At 36.7% G+C, this 20,602-nt stretch overlaps 1 protein-coding gene across 1 annotated transcript in view; it reads right to left on the reverse strand.

Annotated features, from left to right (window-relative positions):
• Positions 1–20,069, reverse strand: part of tox (thymocyte selection-associated high mobility group box) — a 110,768-nt gene extending 90,699 nt beyond the window's left edge. Inside the window, exon 1 of the mRNA XM_036565381.1 lies at positions 19,501–20,069. Coding sequence (XP_036421274.1) covers positions 19,501–19,599 — 99 coding nt within the window. The 5' untranslated portion in view covers positions 19,600–20,069. The remainder of the gene's footprint in view (positions 1–19,500) is intronic.
• Positions 20,070–20,602: the final 533 nt, after the last annotated feature.

Genomic DNA, 20,602 nt, shown 5'->3' on the forward strand with positions numbered 1-20,602 from the left:
CTGCAGCTGTTCATCTTAACGGTTTACAGTGCACAGCAACAAAAACAGCCTGTTTGAGTCTAAGAGATAAAGACTGGACTGTTTTTGGCACATAAAACCAAACAAACGTAATAAGCGAGCCTCAGTGGAGAAATACAGGATATGGGCCCTTTAAAGCCACTGGTTGTTCACTGTTCACTTAAATGTCCAGTCGTGTGCAAAGGTTTGAACGCCCCTGGTCAAATTAAACATTTTATTGATTTTCTAGGTGAAAATAAGTTAACATGTCCTCTACAGAGAACAAAGCAATTTTCTGCTAATTTTAGTGCACAATTTCAACATATTGGAAAATTAAAGTATAAAATGTGAAACTTTTATACAGGACATTTTGTGCTTTACTTTTCCCCCAAATATGTTAAATTTCAGTAAATAAACAGTAACCGTGTGTTAAAATGTGCAGAAGTGTGTTTTCTGTAGAGGGCATGTTAACTTATTCACACTCACAGAAAATCAACAACAACATATTACTTTGATCAGGGAGCCAAAACTTTTGCACACAACTGTTAATGAGCTCCAGTCAGATTGGCTGTCGTGGCTCTTGTCTCTTTCAAATAGCAGTCCAGGGGCGGGGCTAAACTGCTGTAGGCTGAATAGTTGGATATATGACAATGTGTTGGTTTTTGTGACATCACAAAAAAATAAGAATTAAAAAGGGGCTGTTTTTGCAGCTTGATATTCATAAATGGACTGTATGGACTCAGAAGGGAATAGTATGTTTTGAAACAATGTTTACAAAATACATACAGTTATTTTAGGAAAGGGAAATTGTTTTTTCATAATACAAGCCCTTGACTAGTAAGAGTTTTCTGCTCAACTCAGCACAATAAATAACACACTGAGGCTCCAGCAGCAGAAATTCTGAACACTGACTCTGTCAAACAAACACAGAACCAAACACAAATAAACAACAACACCACAATGAAACCAGTTCATAGTGCATTATGAGTTTCAGTCGTCCAAAAACAGTGCCTTCCATGAAACGACTGTTATTTAGACACGTGTGTTTGTGTTGGCTACTGTGTATGTGTGTGTGAGAGTGTGAGAGCTGTACAGAGGTAATGACCCCCACCACTCCACACACACACACACACACACACACACACACACACACGATGCGTAATTAAAAACTCCATTCACATTCCACTGAGGCTGTCAATCAGAACTAAATCCTTTTTGACAGCGGCCAGTGAACCGTGCGCTCGCTACTGAACACCACTTCAAAACACTGATGGCTCTTGTTGCCACCAATGGACAGAATTCTGCAGCAATTAGACCACATTTCTACAATATGAGGATCCATATTTAAATCATTTACCCTCAAATTTTCCTTCAATGCTTGTTAAACAAACATTTAAGCAAATTACGCTGGTGCTGTCTGAATGCTGTGTTTGTTAGACTCAGTAGGAAAGATGTGATGCAGGGCAGAATATTGATAAAAAAATCAATATTATTATTCTCAAAAAAATGAATAGCACTAGATCAAATGCTCAAAAACAATCACAAACGTAAAAAACTCACAAATACAGAAAATTTGGCTGTACTGTGCATTTTTGTCTATTTTTAATTATATATATATATATATATATTATATATATATATATATATTATTTTTATCTCCATTTTCTTGTCATCAAAGTTTCATGATGAATAGACCATTAAAATGCTCCAAAATTACTTGGAATAAAACTGGATAAAACAAACTGATTTTGTTTACTTATATGAGTTTTCTTGTGCACGTTTCTATGTAACTGCTGTGTTTATAAAAAATAAAACTAACTTTTTCACAGGGCATATTTTATTTGATTTGATTTGATTTTTTCTTTTTCCAGTATCTTAAACTCAGTAAATAAATTCAGTTAGTTCATACATTCACTGTTTGTTTATGTTTCTCTTAAAGGGTCTTATCTTAAATTATTATTATTTTTTTTTGTGCCTTTCATTTTTTCCCCTGAGGCAGACTTTGGTTTTTCGTAAACACACACAAAACAGTCATAATTCATTTCTACATGACCACTTTTGACCTCTCTCTTTTTTTGCTTCATTCAAAAAGCAGTACAGGCTGAAACACTGCTTCTTACAACTCTATAGGCTGAACAGGTGGATATATGTTAATGCGTTGGCTTTTGTGACATCACAAAATCAGTATATTCAGAATGGCTGTTTTGCAGCTTTATTTCCGTACACAGTATGGACTGAGGAGGGAACTGTATGTTTTAAAATGTTACCAATAAGAAAATGTGGTTTTCCATGACAGGGGCCCTTTAAAATGACACTAAAGAGGACTTTGCATATTATTGTTGCCAACCAGACACAAAGCACATCTCCAGAAAATAAACTTATTGAGGTTTTTGGTGTGTTTGTGTGACACCAGTACTGGTATACTGGAACAGTGACGTCTCACCCATCACTATAACAGTCTCTCTTTTTTGGCGAGTGACCAGGTAACCAGGTATGCACAGCTTGACTCTCTGTTTAGGTGTTAAATTTGCAAATCTGTTTAGAACCGATGTGCTCGATTCGGCTCATGCTACTGATAACAAAGTGAGGAAATTATACAAATACATTCAAATGAGTCACGTGACTTTCTGACGCATTAACACTCTGACGCTTTTCCAACATGCAAACTCTCAGTGATAGAAAGCTGCATATCAGTCTGGATTAAAACACATTCAGCTTATTGTAAAAGTGCTCACTCTTGTGTGTATGTATCTGTTTTATATGAGAGTTCTCTCTGTGTAAACATCATAAAAGTCAGCCAAATGAAAACCACACTGATGCACTAAAAGGCCCATCCAGTACTTACAGTAGAAAGAGCATTATAGCCTAAATTTCAGCATCGGCCTCTTTTGATATCCTTCATCCCCACTGTAAATAAACTGGGTTCAGAAAAATATCACTGTTGTTGGAAGAAAACCTCATATCTCCATTTTTGATGTTTTTCGGTTTTTGACATAATTTGAAAATACCTGTTGCCCTTCACATTGTATGTAAATTTCATGATGAATGGACTAAAAGAAACGGCCCAAAATGACTTGGAAAAAAGTCTGGTTCCATTGATTTACATTAAAAGTGAAGTAGTTTTTTCCCTCTCCTGTAAAGTTACTATTTTGGAGATACAAGGTTTTTTTTCTCACAACAGCGATATGAAGAGTACAGAGCCTTCAGCACGGCTGCTGCTACTGTTTTTAGCTATGCTAACATACATAAGGGCTGAATCTCAAATGGCTCCTTGCTCCCTATGTAGTGCACTATATAGGCCATGAAATAAAACAACAACAAATACAGCATTATTTGTCTAATAAACAGCCATTTGGGACTCAGCCACAGAGCACACAACTCCATATTTAACATTCAGGCCCCTTTTCCACCGTATGGTACCAGAGTGAGCTGAGCCAACATGGAAAAACTGCAGATCTCTGATTGGTCTGGGAGAATCGTCACTGTTACCCTAAACACATGCTACCGTTAGCTACCACGTTACCGTAGCCTCTTGCGTCGCCATTGAGCTCCCAGAATCGTCTCAGCGTCTGAACTAAAGCAGTTTTTCCCAAATCCTGTTTTTTCAGTCAACAGTCTTTTGTCTTGCTGCCATCAGCCTCTTCTGAACAAAATGTGTCCCTTCACATCACAGCAGTTTCGTCATTGAGGGGGGTAAACGAAGTAGCTAGTACCACAAAGCGAGTAGAGTCGAGTGGTACCAGGCAGTGGAAAAGCAGCGTTAGTGCCTCATTGAGTGTGGAAGCAACAGATTCATGAATTACACAGCGCACTATATAGGAACTAGGGAGCCATTTGAGATTCAGCCGAGGACGTTCTGAACTCAAGCTACGAGGCTAATGTAGCTAACAATAAGGGTGGGCGAAATGGCAAAAATATTACATCACAATATAATTTTTCTATTTCTGAGATTTAATAAGTTGGAAAGGATGAAATAGAACCTGTACTGCCACAAAAATACTGAAACAATAATAATAAACCTACAACTACAATGACTTTTATTCAGTGTTACAAACTGCACTAAAACACAGCTAAACAGGCCTAATTATGCTCACTTTGTAATGAAACATAGCTGGTCAGTGTTCTTTAAGTGCTGACGATATCAACGATCTGCTCAGGAAAGTGTTTTGTGATGTAATTTATCATGATAACGATAAAATATCATCATATTGCCCACCCCTAGCACACAAAAGGCAGTAGCCGCTAGGTTAGCACTGTGTAAACTACAAGTCTAAATCACTGCACATTTGCCTCAAACTGTGTTGAGTTTGTTCATCTCAAATAGACTTGCTTTTGTGGTTTCTGACACTGTTACCTATAAACTTGGATAAAAGAGCTGAGAAAATTTCAGGCTTGGCTGCTGCCACTGTTTTTAGCCATGCTAACATAATTTAGCTAGTTTATAGATAACAGTGTTTCATACAGAAACAACTCTAATAGAGATACTGAACAACAGTAAGGCAAGCTGATGCAAACATGTCCTGATCTGCTTAGCACAATGCTAACTGCTAAGCTTCTATTACTTGTTAGCTAAATTAGCCTTGTGCATAGATATACATGCCTAGTTGCCACGTTGTCTGCTGTTCTCTATCTGAGGCAATACGTCTGATCGTCCGCCATGTTGGAGAGGTCAAGATCCTCTTGTGAACAAATTCACTTGTATTGAGAGACGAAGAGTCTCAGGATTAAATCAGCCACAACTTCCTTATTACTCAACCGATTTTCACCAAATTTGTTTAGTTATAATCCTCAGACACAGATTAATCCAGGCTGCACGGATCTGCTCTCGGTAGCTTTTATTTCTTTAATAACTGATCGTGCTAATTAGCCGTCCGGACCAGCAGGAAAGTATTCAGTCTGCACCCGACGTTAAAAACAGAGTTTAGCGCCAGAAACACAATCAGACACATCAGCAAATCCATCAATGTGTGAATCACTTCTAATCTTAATGCACATAAAAATAAAATAAACCCCCTAAACACAGTAAGAAGAACGAAGCTGAAGTTGGATTCCTATTCGCCAGCTTCTTGTTGGAGTTTTCCCGTTCCACCTTAAATGGAGCAGCAGTCACTTTCTGGTGCCTAAAGCTGCACCATTTAAGGTGGAATGGGAAAATTCGAACAAGAAGCTGGCTGATGCACCATTTAAGGTGGTAAGGTGCTAAAGTTAATCTACTATGAATATCTACATGGATTAAGGAATGCTATACCTATAGCTACAAAGCTTTAACTAATCATTGTAAATAAATAAATACTACATACAGTTAGGATCCCCTGAATAGACTATTAAATGAAATAATCTTACTATAAAACCAGAGAAAAAACAATCACATCAGCAGGTTCTCTGTGCTTCACTAACCACACGGCCATATCTACATAAACACCACACAAACAATACGCATCACACTAACATGAGTGTGGATCACTGCGTTCCCTCCGTTATATAATCCTATCCCACTTTCTGAGAGTAATATTCTTGAAATAGTGTAATACTTGACAGTATCTTTCTTAAACTGCTGCTCTGTAATGCGATGTTGACCGCCCTAAAATGGTGGCACTGTTGACGTGCCTGGCCGAACCCAAGGCGGCATCTATGATATGTATATCTACGGCCTTGTGGCTTTCATACTAAAACTAAAGAAGCAAAGGATGATCGAGTACATTTGGGGTAAGAGGTGGGGTGGGGGAACTGTGGACATTAGATTTTTTTCACTGATGCAACTAATGCAGCATTATTTATGTTAGAAATATACCAAAACAGGTCAAGCTGTTTACTAATAGCCCTTCAGCTTCCTTGTTTGATCCCCTTCTATAGCTTGACCAGGACACAACATGGACAAAGATCAGGAGGCTGAACAAACATCACACATTTATGACAATCCACCCATGTGTGCCTGCCTGTGTGCTGTTGACTTTAGCTATTGACACAGGAAAAACTCACAGATATCCTTCAGCAGAAGGACAGGCCGCTTCAGTGCAGGCAGGAAGGACCAGACTCTCTGATACTAATACAGTCCATATCACACAAAGCATTTCATTCGCTTCATATTACTCTTTGTACTATACCACTTCAGCTTTATATGCTAATAAACTACATGTGGCTTAAAAATATTAGAGTCTATACTGTTAACTGTGTGTGTAAAGACAGTAACGAACTGTGACTGTTGGAGCTACGTCTTCAGTTTGAGCTATAAATGTCAAAACTATCAAAAATAATGTACAAAAATAACTTATCTTAATGCTAATTTGTGCTAGCACTCCTATGGGAGAGTATGTTAGTATGATGCTGTGTAATAGTATAAGCAACAGTGATTCACATGAAAATGTTTGGCCTTTCTGCATTAAACATCTAAAGCTTGTAAAATATGGGTGGTTCTCCATTTGGAGTGGGAATTCAGGTGGATACATTTTTACAAAATCCATTTATTTCATCCCCAAATTAAATAATCTTAATATGTCCATTAACATCTCCTATTATCATACATGCTAAAAGCAAAGCTTAATTCCAAACATATTTTACAGTCACTGGTGTTGTATGACTATGGTGTAACTCCAGTGACGGTGACTCCAGAGACATTCTGGTTAAAACTGAGGATTTTGTAAATGGGCTGACTGATCAGGTGGCTGATCAGGTGACCTTGTGTATTTGATAAAATTTTAATTACCCAGCCATTAAAGCACAAAACAACAGTGACACATAGAAGTTATGAGCTGCCTGATGAAACAAAATGATTAATAAATTAATGAAATATAGTGAGCGAGTGTGACTCGCCTTCTCATGCCTCAAGATGCTTCCTCTCTGATGAGCCTCGACCCAAAGAAGCAGCTTAATAGAGCTGAAAATACTGTGTTAAAATGTAAAATAAGAGTCCTGATAACACCAGTGACCAAAATCTCGGTGACAAATAAATTTTTTAACTAAAATACATATTTTTAAATGTAGTGTAACGTTAATGACATAAAAAGTAAACATGGATCTGTTTTATACAAATTCCTCAGTTAAACCTCTTAAAAATATTGTTTTATATTGAAAAAAAATGGTTTCTCAAATGTTGAAAATCGGTTTGGTGATGAGCTGTTTTACAGATGCAGAGCGACTATGAAACAGGATAGAAAGAGTAAAATCAGAGAATCATCAGGGAAACGTGTTATTTAACCTTAGGTCAACTGTGTAAACGTACATACTGACTTTTGGAGCTGTGCCTGATATTTTACGCATGTTTTTAAGCCCAGTAACCTTTGTGACATGGTTTCCCCTCCAAATGGAGAATGACTCATATATTCCATTCGTTTTATTTGAAGCATGCAATGTAAATTAACATATATTTGAGCTTGTATGTATCAGTTTTACAGTAAAGAGCCCTGGCAATCTAACGTGTAAGGCCTTCAGTGCAGCTCCTGAAGTCCTAACCAATGGGAGAGCTCGCTGTATCTACCCAGATACCACAGAGAAAACAATCCCGACTGGATCATTTTCTGTTGGCCGTTTCAAGAATTTAACCCTTTTGTTTCCAATCAAAACTTAACAGTGAAATAACAGTATTACTACAATACCTGCAGAGTATAAATACAACAAGCATGATGATTCGATTAAATTAAAATGTGCTAAAAATTACAGTCATGTATTTTTTAATTCCCTAGAGTCTTCGAAGGCCTACAGGGCCCTAAAGGGAGGGACCTCACTGGGTAAATATGAGTGTAATTATGTGTTTGTTTATTGCGTGCACACAATGGCAGTGTGTTTGTTACTGCAACACCCGGATTTCCCTTCAGGAACCACTACAGTTCATCTATCAATCTATCTATTTATAATAACAATAATAATAACAATAATAATAATAATAATAATAAACAATACGCACCACAATATTTAGTTTTTCTGAGATTGAATAAGCTGGAACAGACAAAAAAGAAGCTGCAGGGCCACATATAAACTACTGTAATAATAATAATAATAATATAATAATAATAATAATAATAATAACAATAATAAATCTACAACTACAGTGATTTTTATTCAGTGTTTTAAAAACTCCACAAAATCTAAATAAACAGGCCTAATTATGTTCACTTTGTGAAACTTGCAGTTAGTCAGCGCTCTTTAGGTACTGACAATATCCACAATATGTTCAGAAATATAAAATAATTGATCATAATTATGATATAATATCGCCCTACTGTCCACTCCTACTATCAGAGGTGTAGTACCCAGGATACACCATTGTTCAAAAGTTTGGAATCGCCATTTTCAGTAATATGAAGCCAATTTGTAAAAGACTGTATTATGATGCTGCTACTCTACAACTTCACAGGTTTCCAGTAATCATTGGGACGATAATAAAATGAGGAGATGCTAGAATGATAAACGGAGCTGAAGAAGATTCTAAAATGACTAAGAAAGCTGTAAAACATCAAGGACAAAGGTATGATAACACGACTATCTAGAATGAAGTTACAATAAAGTCGACATCCAAAATATAAATTTGAAAAGTGGTGAACGAACCTGAGGCAGATAAATAAGAAATTCTAGAAATGATAGTGTATAATTTACCATACAATAACTTCTTGGTGTTCCCCAAAAGGTAAAAAAGAAATAAAATTAACATGAAATATTGAATAAATCATCTTAAAATGTCTTCTAGCATTTCAGTCTACACTGTATAAGCAATTATTACCAAATATGAGATACCAAACTTTTCAGTAGTGCATGTGCCATATTTTCTCTATGAAATCAATAATCACTTAAAAATAATCTGCAATATGCAAAAGATCCATGTATTCATATTAGGGTCATTCTACAGAAACGTCCACTTTTCTATCTGTCCATAGGAGTCACTGGTGTTACTGATCCTCATTGGTGTTACACATAATAAAGAGAACACCAGAGACATTTTAATGAACAATGCATTTTACAATCAATGTGACTTTTATTTCAAAATAAGAGTTTTTTTGTCACGCAGTAACCAGTGACCCGACTCCTGGGGACAACAACTTTCATTATATATTTTATAATATTTATTTGGCTTTTGTTTTCTTTATGTCATTTAATTAATATATTCCATAGTCATGTATAGATTATTGTAGTTAAAATTGTAGCAAAACGTGTTTTTTTCTTCAAATTATGGCCTCAGCCTTCACACATGACTGTGGGGACGAGCTCTTCTTTGGTGTTTGGAATTCTAGATAATTGATTTAAAAACCAATATTGCTAAATTCACGGCTCAAGAAGGTCTAATTGTTAAAATAACATTGTTTTATTTTTAAATATAAATAAATTGTAACCCTAACATGTTTTTCAAGTGTAATATATCTGTAAACACTGTAAAGTGCTCGTCCTCACAGTGTGTAAAGGGCGAGAGCCAAATTTAGAGCTAAAAAACGGTTTCTGCAATTTTAACTAAAATAATCTACACATGACTATGAAATATATAAATTAAATAACATAAAGGAAACAAATTCCAAATAAATATTATTAAATATATAATGAAAGTTGTGGTCCCCAGGAGTTGTGTCACTGGTGTTACCGCATAACAAAAAATCTCTTATTTTGAAATAAAAGTCACACTGATGACATCACTTGACTTCCTTTTACCTGTTTTCTGAGGATCTATGAAGAAAAGCACATGGTGAGTCCACTGTGTCTTTCAGTTATCAGAGATTTTCTCATTTAGCTCATGATTTCATATGAAGCTTTTAGCTGAAGTCACTGGTGTGACCGACTTTATTCTGAGGTAATTGTGAAAAAACAGAATACTAATGGATTAAATTACATATTTTAGTGGATTTTCCATGATTGACAACATGTGGTTTGATGCTCTGTAGCAGCCGTTTTGTAAAATGTTCATTAAAAATGTCTCTGGTGTTTCCTTTATTATGTGTGACACCAATGAGGATCAGTAACACCAGTGACTCCTATGGACAGATAGAAAAGTGGACGTTTCTGTAGAATGACCCAGATATTCTGGATTGCGTCACGTACAGCGGTTTGATGTGAACAGCCAGCACCATTAAATCATTTTTAATCTTTCAGTACTCTTAGCGTTAGCATGTGGACGGCGCGGTATGAGAGTGAAGCTGATTGATGGTTTATCGATCAGCTCTCATGTTTAAGAGTGAAACTCTGATAGAGCTTTTATTCTCATTCAGTTCTCCAAACATCGTCATCACCCACTCTTTCTGAGGAGCACTGACCTGAGAAAGAATTGGAGTGATTCTAAATTGCTCTCTCTCTCTCTCTCTCTCTCTCTCTCCCTCTCTCTCTTCTATTTTTCCCTCTCGTCTTCACGTTAGCCGAGTCAAATCAAACTTTCACTTCACATTATCGCACCGATGTTCCCTCCTGTACAGACGGCCAGGAACTTCGGTACTGCGGGTAGAGGTGTGGAACATTAAGAATCGTCACTACCGAAACATATTTTCTACAGTTAAGTAACTTTTTTGTGTTTTAATGAAAAATATTACGATTTTCTGTGTGGACAGCTGTTCAAAGCTGTGTTTGCTGGTCATGTACTGGCCACCTTTGAGTTCTGCTTAAAATGAGCTAAAATTGTGACCACCGAAACAGTCATTACACTATAAATAATAATAGCTTAGCTTATGTAACTGAAATCTTCTTAAATGTAGTCAATCAATCTAATATCTCTCATTATGAGTCTGTTGTAAGAATATTATAAGATTATTCCACCTGTTTCTGTACGTTTTTAGCCGTTTACTCGTGATTTTATCCAGTGAAAGTGTCTTATTCCATTGGCAGATTAGTTTACTTGTTTATTTATAATTTTGCTCATTTCAAGAAATAATGATTAAAACAAGTAACATGATCTGCCAATGAAATAAGACACTTTTATAAGATAAAACTGCTTAAAAACAAGTAAAAAGTCTGAAAATCAGTGTGGAAAATTAAGAATTGTCATATTTTCTGCAGTTCAGTACTTTTTAGTGTTTTAATGTAAAATATGATGATTTTCTGTGTGAACAGCTGTTCAAAGCTGTGTTTGTTGGTCATGAACTGGCTATGTTTTTGAGTTCTGATCAAAATGAGCTAAAATTGTCACCACCAAAACAGTCACTACTGGAACATTTGAAACAGTCTGGGTAGAGTTATGGCTGTTTTGATAGTGACAAAATGGAATGTTCAGTCATTTGTTTTAATAAGATAAACATAATTAAGGTATAGGGGGCATTTATTGTTTTAGAGTGCGTTTGGGTGGTCTTGGTTCTTACTCTTTACGGCCTGAGAAAACAGTGTATTATGTCAGGGTTGACATTCCGGACCCTCAGATATCTTCTTAATTGAAAATGCCTGGGGGCGAACACATGCACTGCCTCTACAGTGACTCAGTGGAGGCACACAGAACTGCCAGATCTGATTCCTCATCCGTTTATAATGCAATCAGCTTAAGAGTAAAAAATCACATTAGGAATGCACCTCAGATCCAACAGAGCCATATAAACTCTCAGAAACCTCTCGCTGCTTCAAAAGCCACGTTCTCTTCTCAAACAGCCTGAACTGATTCGGAAAAAAGGCACATCTCACATTCAATCTCTCAACAGACCGAAATAAAGGCACTGTATTCTTCTTCTAAACAAAACGGCACAAACAGCGAAACGCTGGAAAGCCCACACGTCGACTCCAGAGTTAAACAGGTCAGCTAATCATTCGATCTTATATTAAACCTCTGTAAACAACTCGTACAGATAATAACTACTGTTATTATTCTCCAAAATGGACTGTAAACACTGAAACACACTGTTAACTCATGTCATGAAGTCCATGAGGGAGCATTACTGTCAATACAGCAATAGTTCAGCCAAAACAGCCAACACTGAATAACAATCAGCATAATGCAACTAACAGTCACTGTGGGCTACATTAGCAAGACTGGCTAAACTACCACTTTAAAGGACAGTTTTGGTCTTTTTGAACAAGATGCTTTCTCACACTTTCCGCATGGTGATTATTCTACCAGGGTTATTTATTTAAAAGCAGAGCGATGGTAAAAACCTACCCTTTAGATTTTATATATATATATAAATATATATATATATACTATTTATATATATATATATATGATATACATAAACAAAATATACATATATATACATATATATATATATATATATACACACACACATACATAAAACATGAATGTATATTAATATATTATTATATATTGCTATATAAAAAAAATTAAAAAATACAAATTAAAGTCTGTTTCTTCCTTCTTCTGTTACCGTTTTGAAGACCCAAGGTTTTGTATGTATATACATATATATATATATATATATATATTTATATATATATACATACATACTACATACATATTACATACATACATATACATATATATATAACAAATTTCATATGTAGCTGATCTATTTATTTGAATCACTTCAAATAAGACCTCTTTAATTTTAACTTATATTCAAATTGTTGCCTTCTCCTGTAAAGTTAATGACTACATATATAATATATATATATATATATATATATATATATCATATATATATATATATATATATATATATAATATATATAATATATATATATATATATATTGCATTAATATTTCTACATTGAATGGTTTATGCTTATCATTGGCTGACACTGTAGGAAGAATTTAGGTTAATTTACTTTAATTTTAATTAATATCTAATATCTATTAATACTGTAGAGAGAATTTAGTTATTTTGCCCATTGCTGGTGTTTCCTGGTGCTGCTGTTACAGCTGAAAACTGAAAGTGCCACTTTAGACCATTTTTGGTCTCCAAAATGTCGGTGCATCCCAACCACAAATACACAACGGCACAGCACTGAAGTGATTCAGCAGAGTTTGGGATGCTCCATGGAAACTCATACTGGGACTGACCTTTAACCTTCAGCCATCTACAGCAGCTGCAGGGTCACTACGGCTGGATTAGTCTCATCAGGCCTCGCGATGTAATCTAATCTACTGACTTCGCCTTTAATAATCTTCTCCTCTCTCTCTCTCTCTCTCTCTCTCTCTCTCTCTCTCCAGCTGAGCTGTAAGAATCCTGAAGAACGTGTAAAAGACCAGCCTTCATCCACACTCATCACCGCGCAGACTCACACTCAGCCTTAACAGCCTGCATGAGCTCAGCGGCTGCGAGAACTCAGAGCCTCCAAACTCCATTAATGTGGAGCGCAGAGCTCCAGCTGAAAGTCATTAGGCGTGAAATAAATCATTGACTCTGATTCAGACCCCCTTCAGTACAGCAGCTCCGCTGGCCATTAATGGTCAAGGGCCGAATCTCGAGCGAGCTTTCATAACTTTCAAAGCCTGAAATGGACCATGATGCATCACTCCGTCTCTCTCTCTCTCTCCTCCTACGTCACAGGCATTGCCTCATTATCATCATCATCATCATCATCATCATCAGCTTAATTGCTTAATGTTTTATGGCACATGAACACAGATACCAAAAAACTTCAACATAGCAACAATTACAAGATACAGCATCTACACTCTTAAAGGGGAACTCCACTGATTTTTCAAAATTTCTGCATAATTCAATGGTGAAGATGTAAACAGAGTCATTCAGAGTGGTTTGGTGTGAAACAAATTCACTGCCTGATGACTGAGACACTGTTTTATGATAGTTTTAAGAATATTTTGGTCTAAAATATATTTTAAAGGGCCCATATCATGGAAAACTGAATTTTTAAAAATGAAATAGTTTAATATGGTATATAAGCATTGCTAAAGTTTTAAAAAAACTCAGTCCATATGGTCCATATGTAGGAACTAAGCTGCTCTGAACTCATTATTTCACCAAAAACCAACACATTTACATATATTCACTTATTCAGCCTACAGCAATTTAGCTCCACCCACTTATGATGAAGTTATAAGGAGCACTTCAGACTGGACTGCTTTTTGAATGTGGCACAATACAGGACAGCCAATCAGAACAAAGGTCATTTACATATCAGTGTTCAGAAAAGCATACTTTATTGTATTTTGATACAAATTATCACAACATATATATCACTGTTGTCGGAACAAAACCTCGTATCTCCAAAATAGTAACTTTACAGGAGAAGGAAAAAATATACTTTACTTTTAATGTAAGTCAATGGAACCAGACTTTTTTCCAAGTCATTTTGGGTCGTTTCTTTTGGTCCATTCATCATGAAATTTACAGACAATGTAAAGAACAACAGGCGTTTTCAAATTATGTCAAAAACTGAAAAACGTAAAAAATGGATATAAGAGGTTTTCTTCCGACAACAGCGATATATAGTCTCATATTGCCCTGCCCAACTTTCTACAGTCTGTTAGCTCCGCCCACACAGTCTGATTGGTTAAAAAACATGCCATCATATCTGATAACAGCTCGTTTTCTTCACCACACCTCCATCATTCCTCTTATGACAGGTTGCTAAATAACAAGAGCCGGTTTACTCTAAGCTGCCGGAACTACTTTTTTTGGAGGAAGAAATTCTTGATATTAAATACACACATTTGATACGATCTTACTTTAGTAAAGAAAATGGTTCTATATAGAACCATGAACACTCAAAGAACCCTTTGAATGATTAAAGAGTTCTTTGCATGGCGAACTGGTTCTTCAGATTGACTGAGAATGTGCTGTAGATAGTTCTACGTAGAACCTTTCTGAAAAGCGTTCTATATAGCACCCAAAAAGGGTTCTGCTTCTCTCCCTCTCTCTCTACTCTGTCTACTCTCTCTCTCTCTCTCTTTCTCTACTCTCTCTCTCCCTCTCCACTCTCTCTCTCTCTCCCCTCTCCACTCTCTACTCTCTCTCTCGTTCTACTCTCTCTTTCTCTCTCTCCCTCTCTCTTTCCTGTCTCCACTCTCTTCTTGCTTCTCTCCACGTCTCTGTACTGTTTTTACTCCCTCTTCTGTCTTTCTTTCTTTCTCTCTCTTTCATCTCTCAACTCTTGTTAATTCTCTCGCTTTCCTCTCCCTTGTTGCTTCCCTTTATCTTTCTCATTCTCTTTCTTTCATTCTTCTCCCTCTTGTTATCTATCTCTTGTATCTTTTTCTCTTCTCTCTTTGCCTCAACTCTCTGTTTCATCTCTATATATCTCTAACCATCTCTCTGTTTCCAACCTCTCTCTCTCTTTCTACTCTCCATCTCTCCTTCGTCTCTTCATTATTTTTACTCGTTCTCTCTGTCTTTCTGTGTCTCTGCCCCCCCCTCACTCACCCTTTTCACTCTACTCTCTCTCTCTCTCTCTCTCTCTCTCTCTCTACTGAAAGTATTATATTCTCTATATATTATATGCTGTTTCTATTATACGCTCTAGAGCTAATATACTGTATAGATTACAATCTCCATAGATTATATATGGGTTTGATTATACTCTCTGTAGATTATATACTGCATAGATTATGCTCTCTATAGATTATACTGTATAGATTATACTCTCCATAGATTATTTACTGTATAGATTATAGTCTCCAAAAATGATATATTGTATAGATTATAATCTCTATAGACTATATATTGTATGGATTATATTTGCTACAGATTATATCCTATATACACTAAACTTACTAAAGATTATATACTGTATTCATTATACTCTCCATAGATTATATCCTGTATAGATTATACTCTCTGTGGACTCTATACGGTATGGATTATATCTGAAAGCCCCTCATTCTCTCTCTCCATCTCTCCATCTGTCTCTGCTATAAACTGAATTTAATAATCCAGCAAAGACGAGAAGCTTTTAGCCCCACAGAACTATTTATATCTCACACTTCAAAAAGAACTAATTACAGAAACGCGGATGAGAGAAGACGAGTTACCACTTTACATTTAAAATAAACCATTTTAAACCTAACCAACACGTTTCCCTGATGAAAATGACATCATTTTATATGTTTCGGCATATTATCACCTATAGGTATGTCACATGTCCATTTTTGTCATTTTTACTATTTTTGCTTAATTTGAAAGTCTAATTGCTCTTTATAGTGTGTTAAGATGTCATGGACTTACTTGGAAAACAGTCTGGTTACATTAACTTCCATTAAAAGTTAAGAAGGTTTTGTCCTCCTCCTGTAAAGTTACCATTTTAGAGCTGTGAGGTTTTGTTCTGACAGCGATGATGTGTGGTAATATAGTACTGTGTTACTGTTGTGTACAATACTTTGTATGATATCATGTGATTTAAATTCATTAACTATCTTTAAAACCTCACAGTACCATTTTTAATGCACTTACAATCACACCATGCCATAAAACCAGTAACACATTTATAATATACTGGTTAAAAATGACTAACAACACCATTTCCCAAAGAAAATTAAATGTTAGTATCATCAAATACATAATTATGTACTCCAAAAAGTTTAATGTATTGTACTTTTGTATGACGTTTTGAATGATAAAGTGATTTAAAAAGGTATTTAAATGCCTGTAAATTACACAAACGCTAATCTATTCACCATTGTTTGACTAAAGATGACCTTAAATCACAAAACACCATTTTAATGACTGCAATTCACACAATATCAATTATAAAGACTAAATCTTTGAGCACATGATGTGTCTACACACACCATCCACTCAGGTTTAAAAGATTTCACGCAGAAAGCCTTTAAAGTGTCTGTGTATGACAATGTGACTTCCCTTAGACATGGATATGAGCCCCCGTGGCAGCGAATCAAGAGGCAGTGAAAAGAAGAATAATGCAAAGCCCCCAACCCCCACTGCATCACCCCACAGTAACCCTACCCCCTCCTCGCTCACACACGCTCGCGCAGAGCAACAGCACCATCATTACGGGGAAACAGGGGGAAAAGACAATACCACAAAGCTCCGCTGTTCCCCCGAGGGGCTTCGAGAATCTGACCTCCACCAAAGTTGCCACCGGCACCCGAATAAAGCGAGAACACAACCGCAACCATCAGACATCATTCAGCAGCTCAAAACCCTCCAACAGTGACTTTATGCCCACATACTCGAACTCAAAGAGCTGCTGCGAGGTGCAAGTGAGCAGGTGCTTCCAGCGGCAGAGCTTTCAACTTCATTAGCATCAGCTTCTCCTCCCTGAATGGCTTTATGATGAACTAACGGCACTAATTTCAGCACCAGGCCGGACAAACAGGACTTACATGGCCAGACAGATGGATATACGTAGAGAGATAGAGCTTTTTTTTTAAATCAGAGGAAAAACGTGTCCTTCAATATGCACAAGAAAAGTGTTAGACAGAAAAGACTGAACAACAACAATAAAACAGTATATAATAGTTTGCTAGGCAGTATATAATAAATAGTATTATAGAAATAGTGTCCCTGAATGGAATTATTACAGCAGCAATTTCAGGAAGTTGAACCAATAGGACTATGTGTGTGTGTGTGTGTGTGTGTGTGTGTGTGTGTGTGTGTGTGTATGTATATACATATATATATATAGAGAGAGAGAGAGAGAAAGAGAGAGAGATACATATGTGTGTGTGTGTGTGCGTGTATGTCACATGTATACATATATATATATATATATATATATATATATATACAAACAATAAACAACAGTATCTAATACTATGCTACCTAGTATATAATAATTAGTATCAGAAAAATGTTATCTCTGAGTGACTTTATGATGAACAGCACTAATTTCAGCACCAACAGGACCAATATATAATAAAATATACCATTATACATATATGTATACATACATATATGAAATAGTTGAAATAGATATACTATGAAATAGTTGCCTAAACAGTGTACAACCGAAAGTATACTAGCACAGAATATGATAATAAACCAATAAAACACAAATACAGCAAAAACACATCAAATTAAACACAAACTACATCAGCTACACATGCAAATGCACTTTCCACATGCAGCCAATGTACCAAATACGCAGAAAAGCGCTTTCATTCAACCTAATGCTAACTATCCTCTCTTTCCCACAGTGTCTGAGATCAGCAGAAACTTTAATTAGCGGCGGGACAGACAGCAGGATTCTACGCAGGGCCTGCAAGGCCTGTTTGAGTGAATCTGAGTAAACTGCGAGTGATAGGGTGAACGTGGATGCTTTGACGCATTGGGCTGCATTTGAACATGAACTCATGTTTGATTGAACTTCATTTTACTTATTTTACTTTGCGCATGTCTGTTAACACTTTGGGAACCCCTTTAGAATAGGAGCGCTCTTATAAGGGACAATGAGTTTATTAATGCTCATTAATTAGCTCAAAAACTTTAAAAACCTTAAAAATCACTAATAAGCAGTTACTACACTAAAAAAGGGCAACAGTGACCTGTTGTTTGCCAAATGCTGAAGCCCACTCATTCATTTATACAGTTAAAGCTCAGATACAGTTGCTGATTACTGATCATACTTTGTCTTCTCCATCAGTCAGCATGAAACCCGTCAGCTTCATCAGATATTCATATTCATCAGACATAACAGGCCACTTAACTCAGTAACACTGAGATTAATAACTGATCACATTGATTTATCAGTCTACTCAGGCTTTAGCAGAGCTCAGTAACACTGAGATTAATAACCGATCATCACATTGATTTATCAGTCTACTCAGGCTTTAGCAGAGCTCAGTAACACTGAGATTAATAACTGATCATCACATTGATTTATCAGTCTACTCAGGCTTTAGCAGAGCTCAGTAACACTGAGATTAATAACTGATCACATTGATTTATCAGTCTACTCAGGCTTCAGCAGAGCTCAGTAACACTGAGATTAATAACCGATCATCACATTGATTTATCAGTCTACTCAGGCTTTAGCAGAGCTCAGTAACACTGAGATTAATAACTGATCATCACATTGATTTATCAGTCTACTCAGGCTTTAGCAGAGCTCAGAAACACTGAGATTAATAACTGATCATCACATTGATTTATCAGTCTACTCAGGCTTTAGCGGGAACCTCTGGGTTCGTAAAGGCGTGGTTAATAAAGTTCTTTAATGTTTGTCTAACGAGCCTGTTTTCTGTATGCTGTGAGCTGATTTTCAAATTTAATAAGCTAGTATTGATGATGTTTCTTTTAAAGATGGTGTGCATTTTTAATTTAGCAGGTAATTATTCCAAAAGTGTCCTCCTAAAAATGTAAAAAGCAGTATATTCTGAATGCTGCCTTTATGAAATGTGACTATACAGGTACAGTTACTAATCTCTGTATTCTGCTTATGTATTTCCAACACTTGTACACTGACAACAGTGTTGCTTTAATGATTTTTAAGTGAATTCAAATGTGCAAATCCACATAAATAAAATAAATCAACACATTTCTTGCCAAAAGTAAGCAAAATGAATGGAAGTAATTATGTTGTGGTCATATATTTCATATATGTGGAGCCAACCTGCACATTCCAACCAATTAAATTCAAAGCAACATGTTTTCCAGTGTATTTCACTACATCCCAGCCCAGAGTGAGGCTGCTGAGCTCGGCTTCGAGGCAGTAGGGTAGTGGATCTGGGCTCACCTTGGTGCAGTAGTCTGAATAGTGAGAGTTTCCCAGCCGGGCAGGGTCTGCAGCTGAAGGAGGCTCTGCTGCTGGAGGGGGATAAAACCTCACGTCCATTTCAGTGAAACCATCAACCAAAACTCCCGCTTTTTCTCACTGAAACTTCTCTGCTGTTGATGTTGTTGTTGTCGTCGTCGTTGTTTTATCGCTTCTTCTCCTTCTTATTTTTCTTCTCCAAGCGCGCGCACACGCGCGAGATGCAGGGACAAAACAAAACGAGCTCCAAAAGCAACACAAAACCCCTAAAACAAAAAAAAAACCGGAGCGCAGAAAATGAAAGAAACAAGCCTCACTTTTTCTGCAGCTCACATCCGCTCGCGGTTTGGAGTAGAAGCGAAGAAAAGAGAAGAGAAGAGAACAAAACAAAGGAGGAGAGGCAGAGAAGGAGGGAGGAAAAAACTTTAAAAAAACGAGGCTGGCTGGAGGGAAAAAGTGCTCAGGTCTGTAAAGGCAGAGAAAAACGCTGCTGCTGTTCCTCAGCTCTCACTGCTCACACTGACTCTCTCTCTCTCACTCACTCACTCACTCACTCTGTGTGTGCGTGTGTGTGTGCGTGTGTGTGTGTGTGTGTGGAGGAGAGTGCTCTGCTCACACACACCCCCTCACACACACACGCACACACACACAAAAGACTCGCAGCGCTCCTGAGGTACCGCCAGCCGCACACAGGGGGCGCTCGAACAAGCATGAAGACGCTATCAAAGGGAAACGCCACCAAATTTTCAAAGTTGCGTCAAAAATCCCAGGGATTGATACGTAAACGGCCGTTCAGAGTGGTTTGGTGTGAAACGCTCTGTTCTAGAGAAACTTACTGAGTCAGAACTGTTCACAGTGGTGGTGATAGGAACCAGACGTCCACCTCTAAAAGCTCCCTCACAGAAAGTTACTACATGAAATGGTTATGAATTCACTGCCTGATGACTGAGACCCTGTTTTATATTCTTATATGTCTCACGTCATTTTATCTCCTGTAATTCAATTTTATTATGTTTATAATAAACGTTTGCTTATTGTTTGCTATGTTTGTATTTTTTTCGGTCCTGCCTTTCTTTCATTTATA

Source organism: Colossoma macropomum, unplaced genomic scaffold, assembly GCF_904425465.1.
Source record: "Colossoma macropomum unplaced genomic scaffold, Colossoma_macropomum, whole genome shotgun sequence".
Taxonomy (NCBI): Eukaryota; Metazoa; Chordata; class Actinopteri; order Characiformes; family Serrasalmidae; genus Colossoma; species Colossoma macropomum.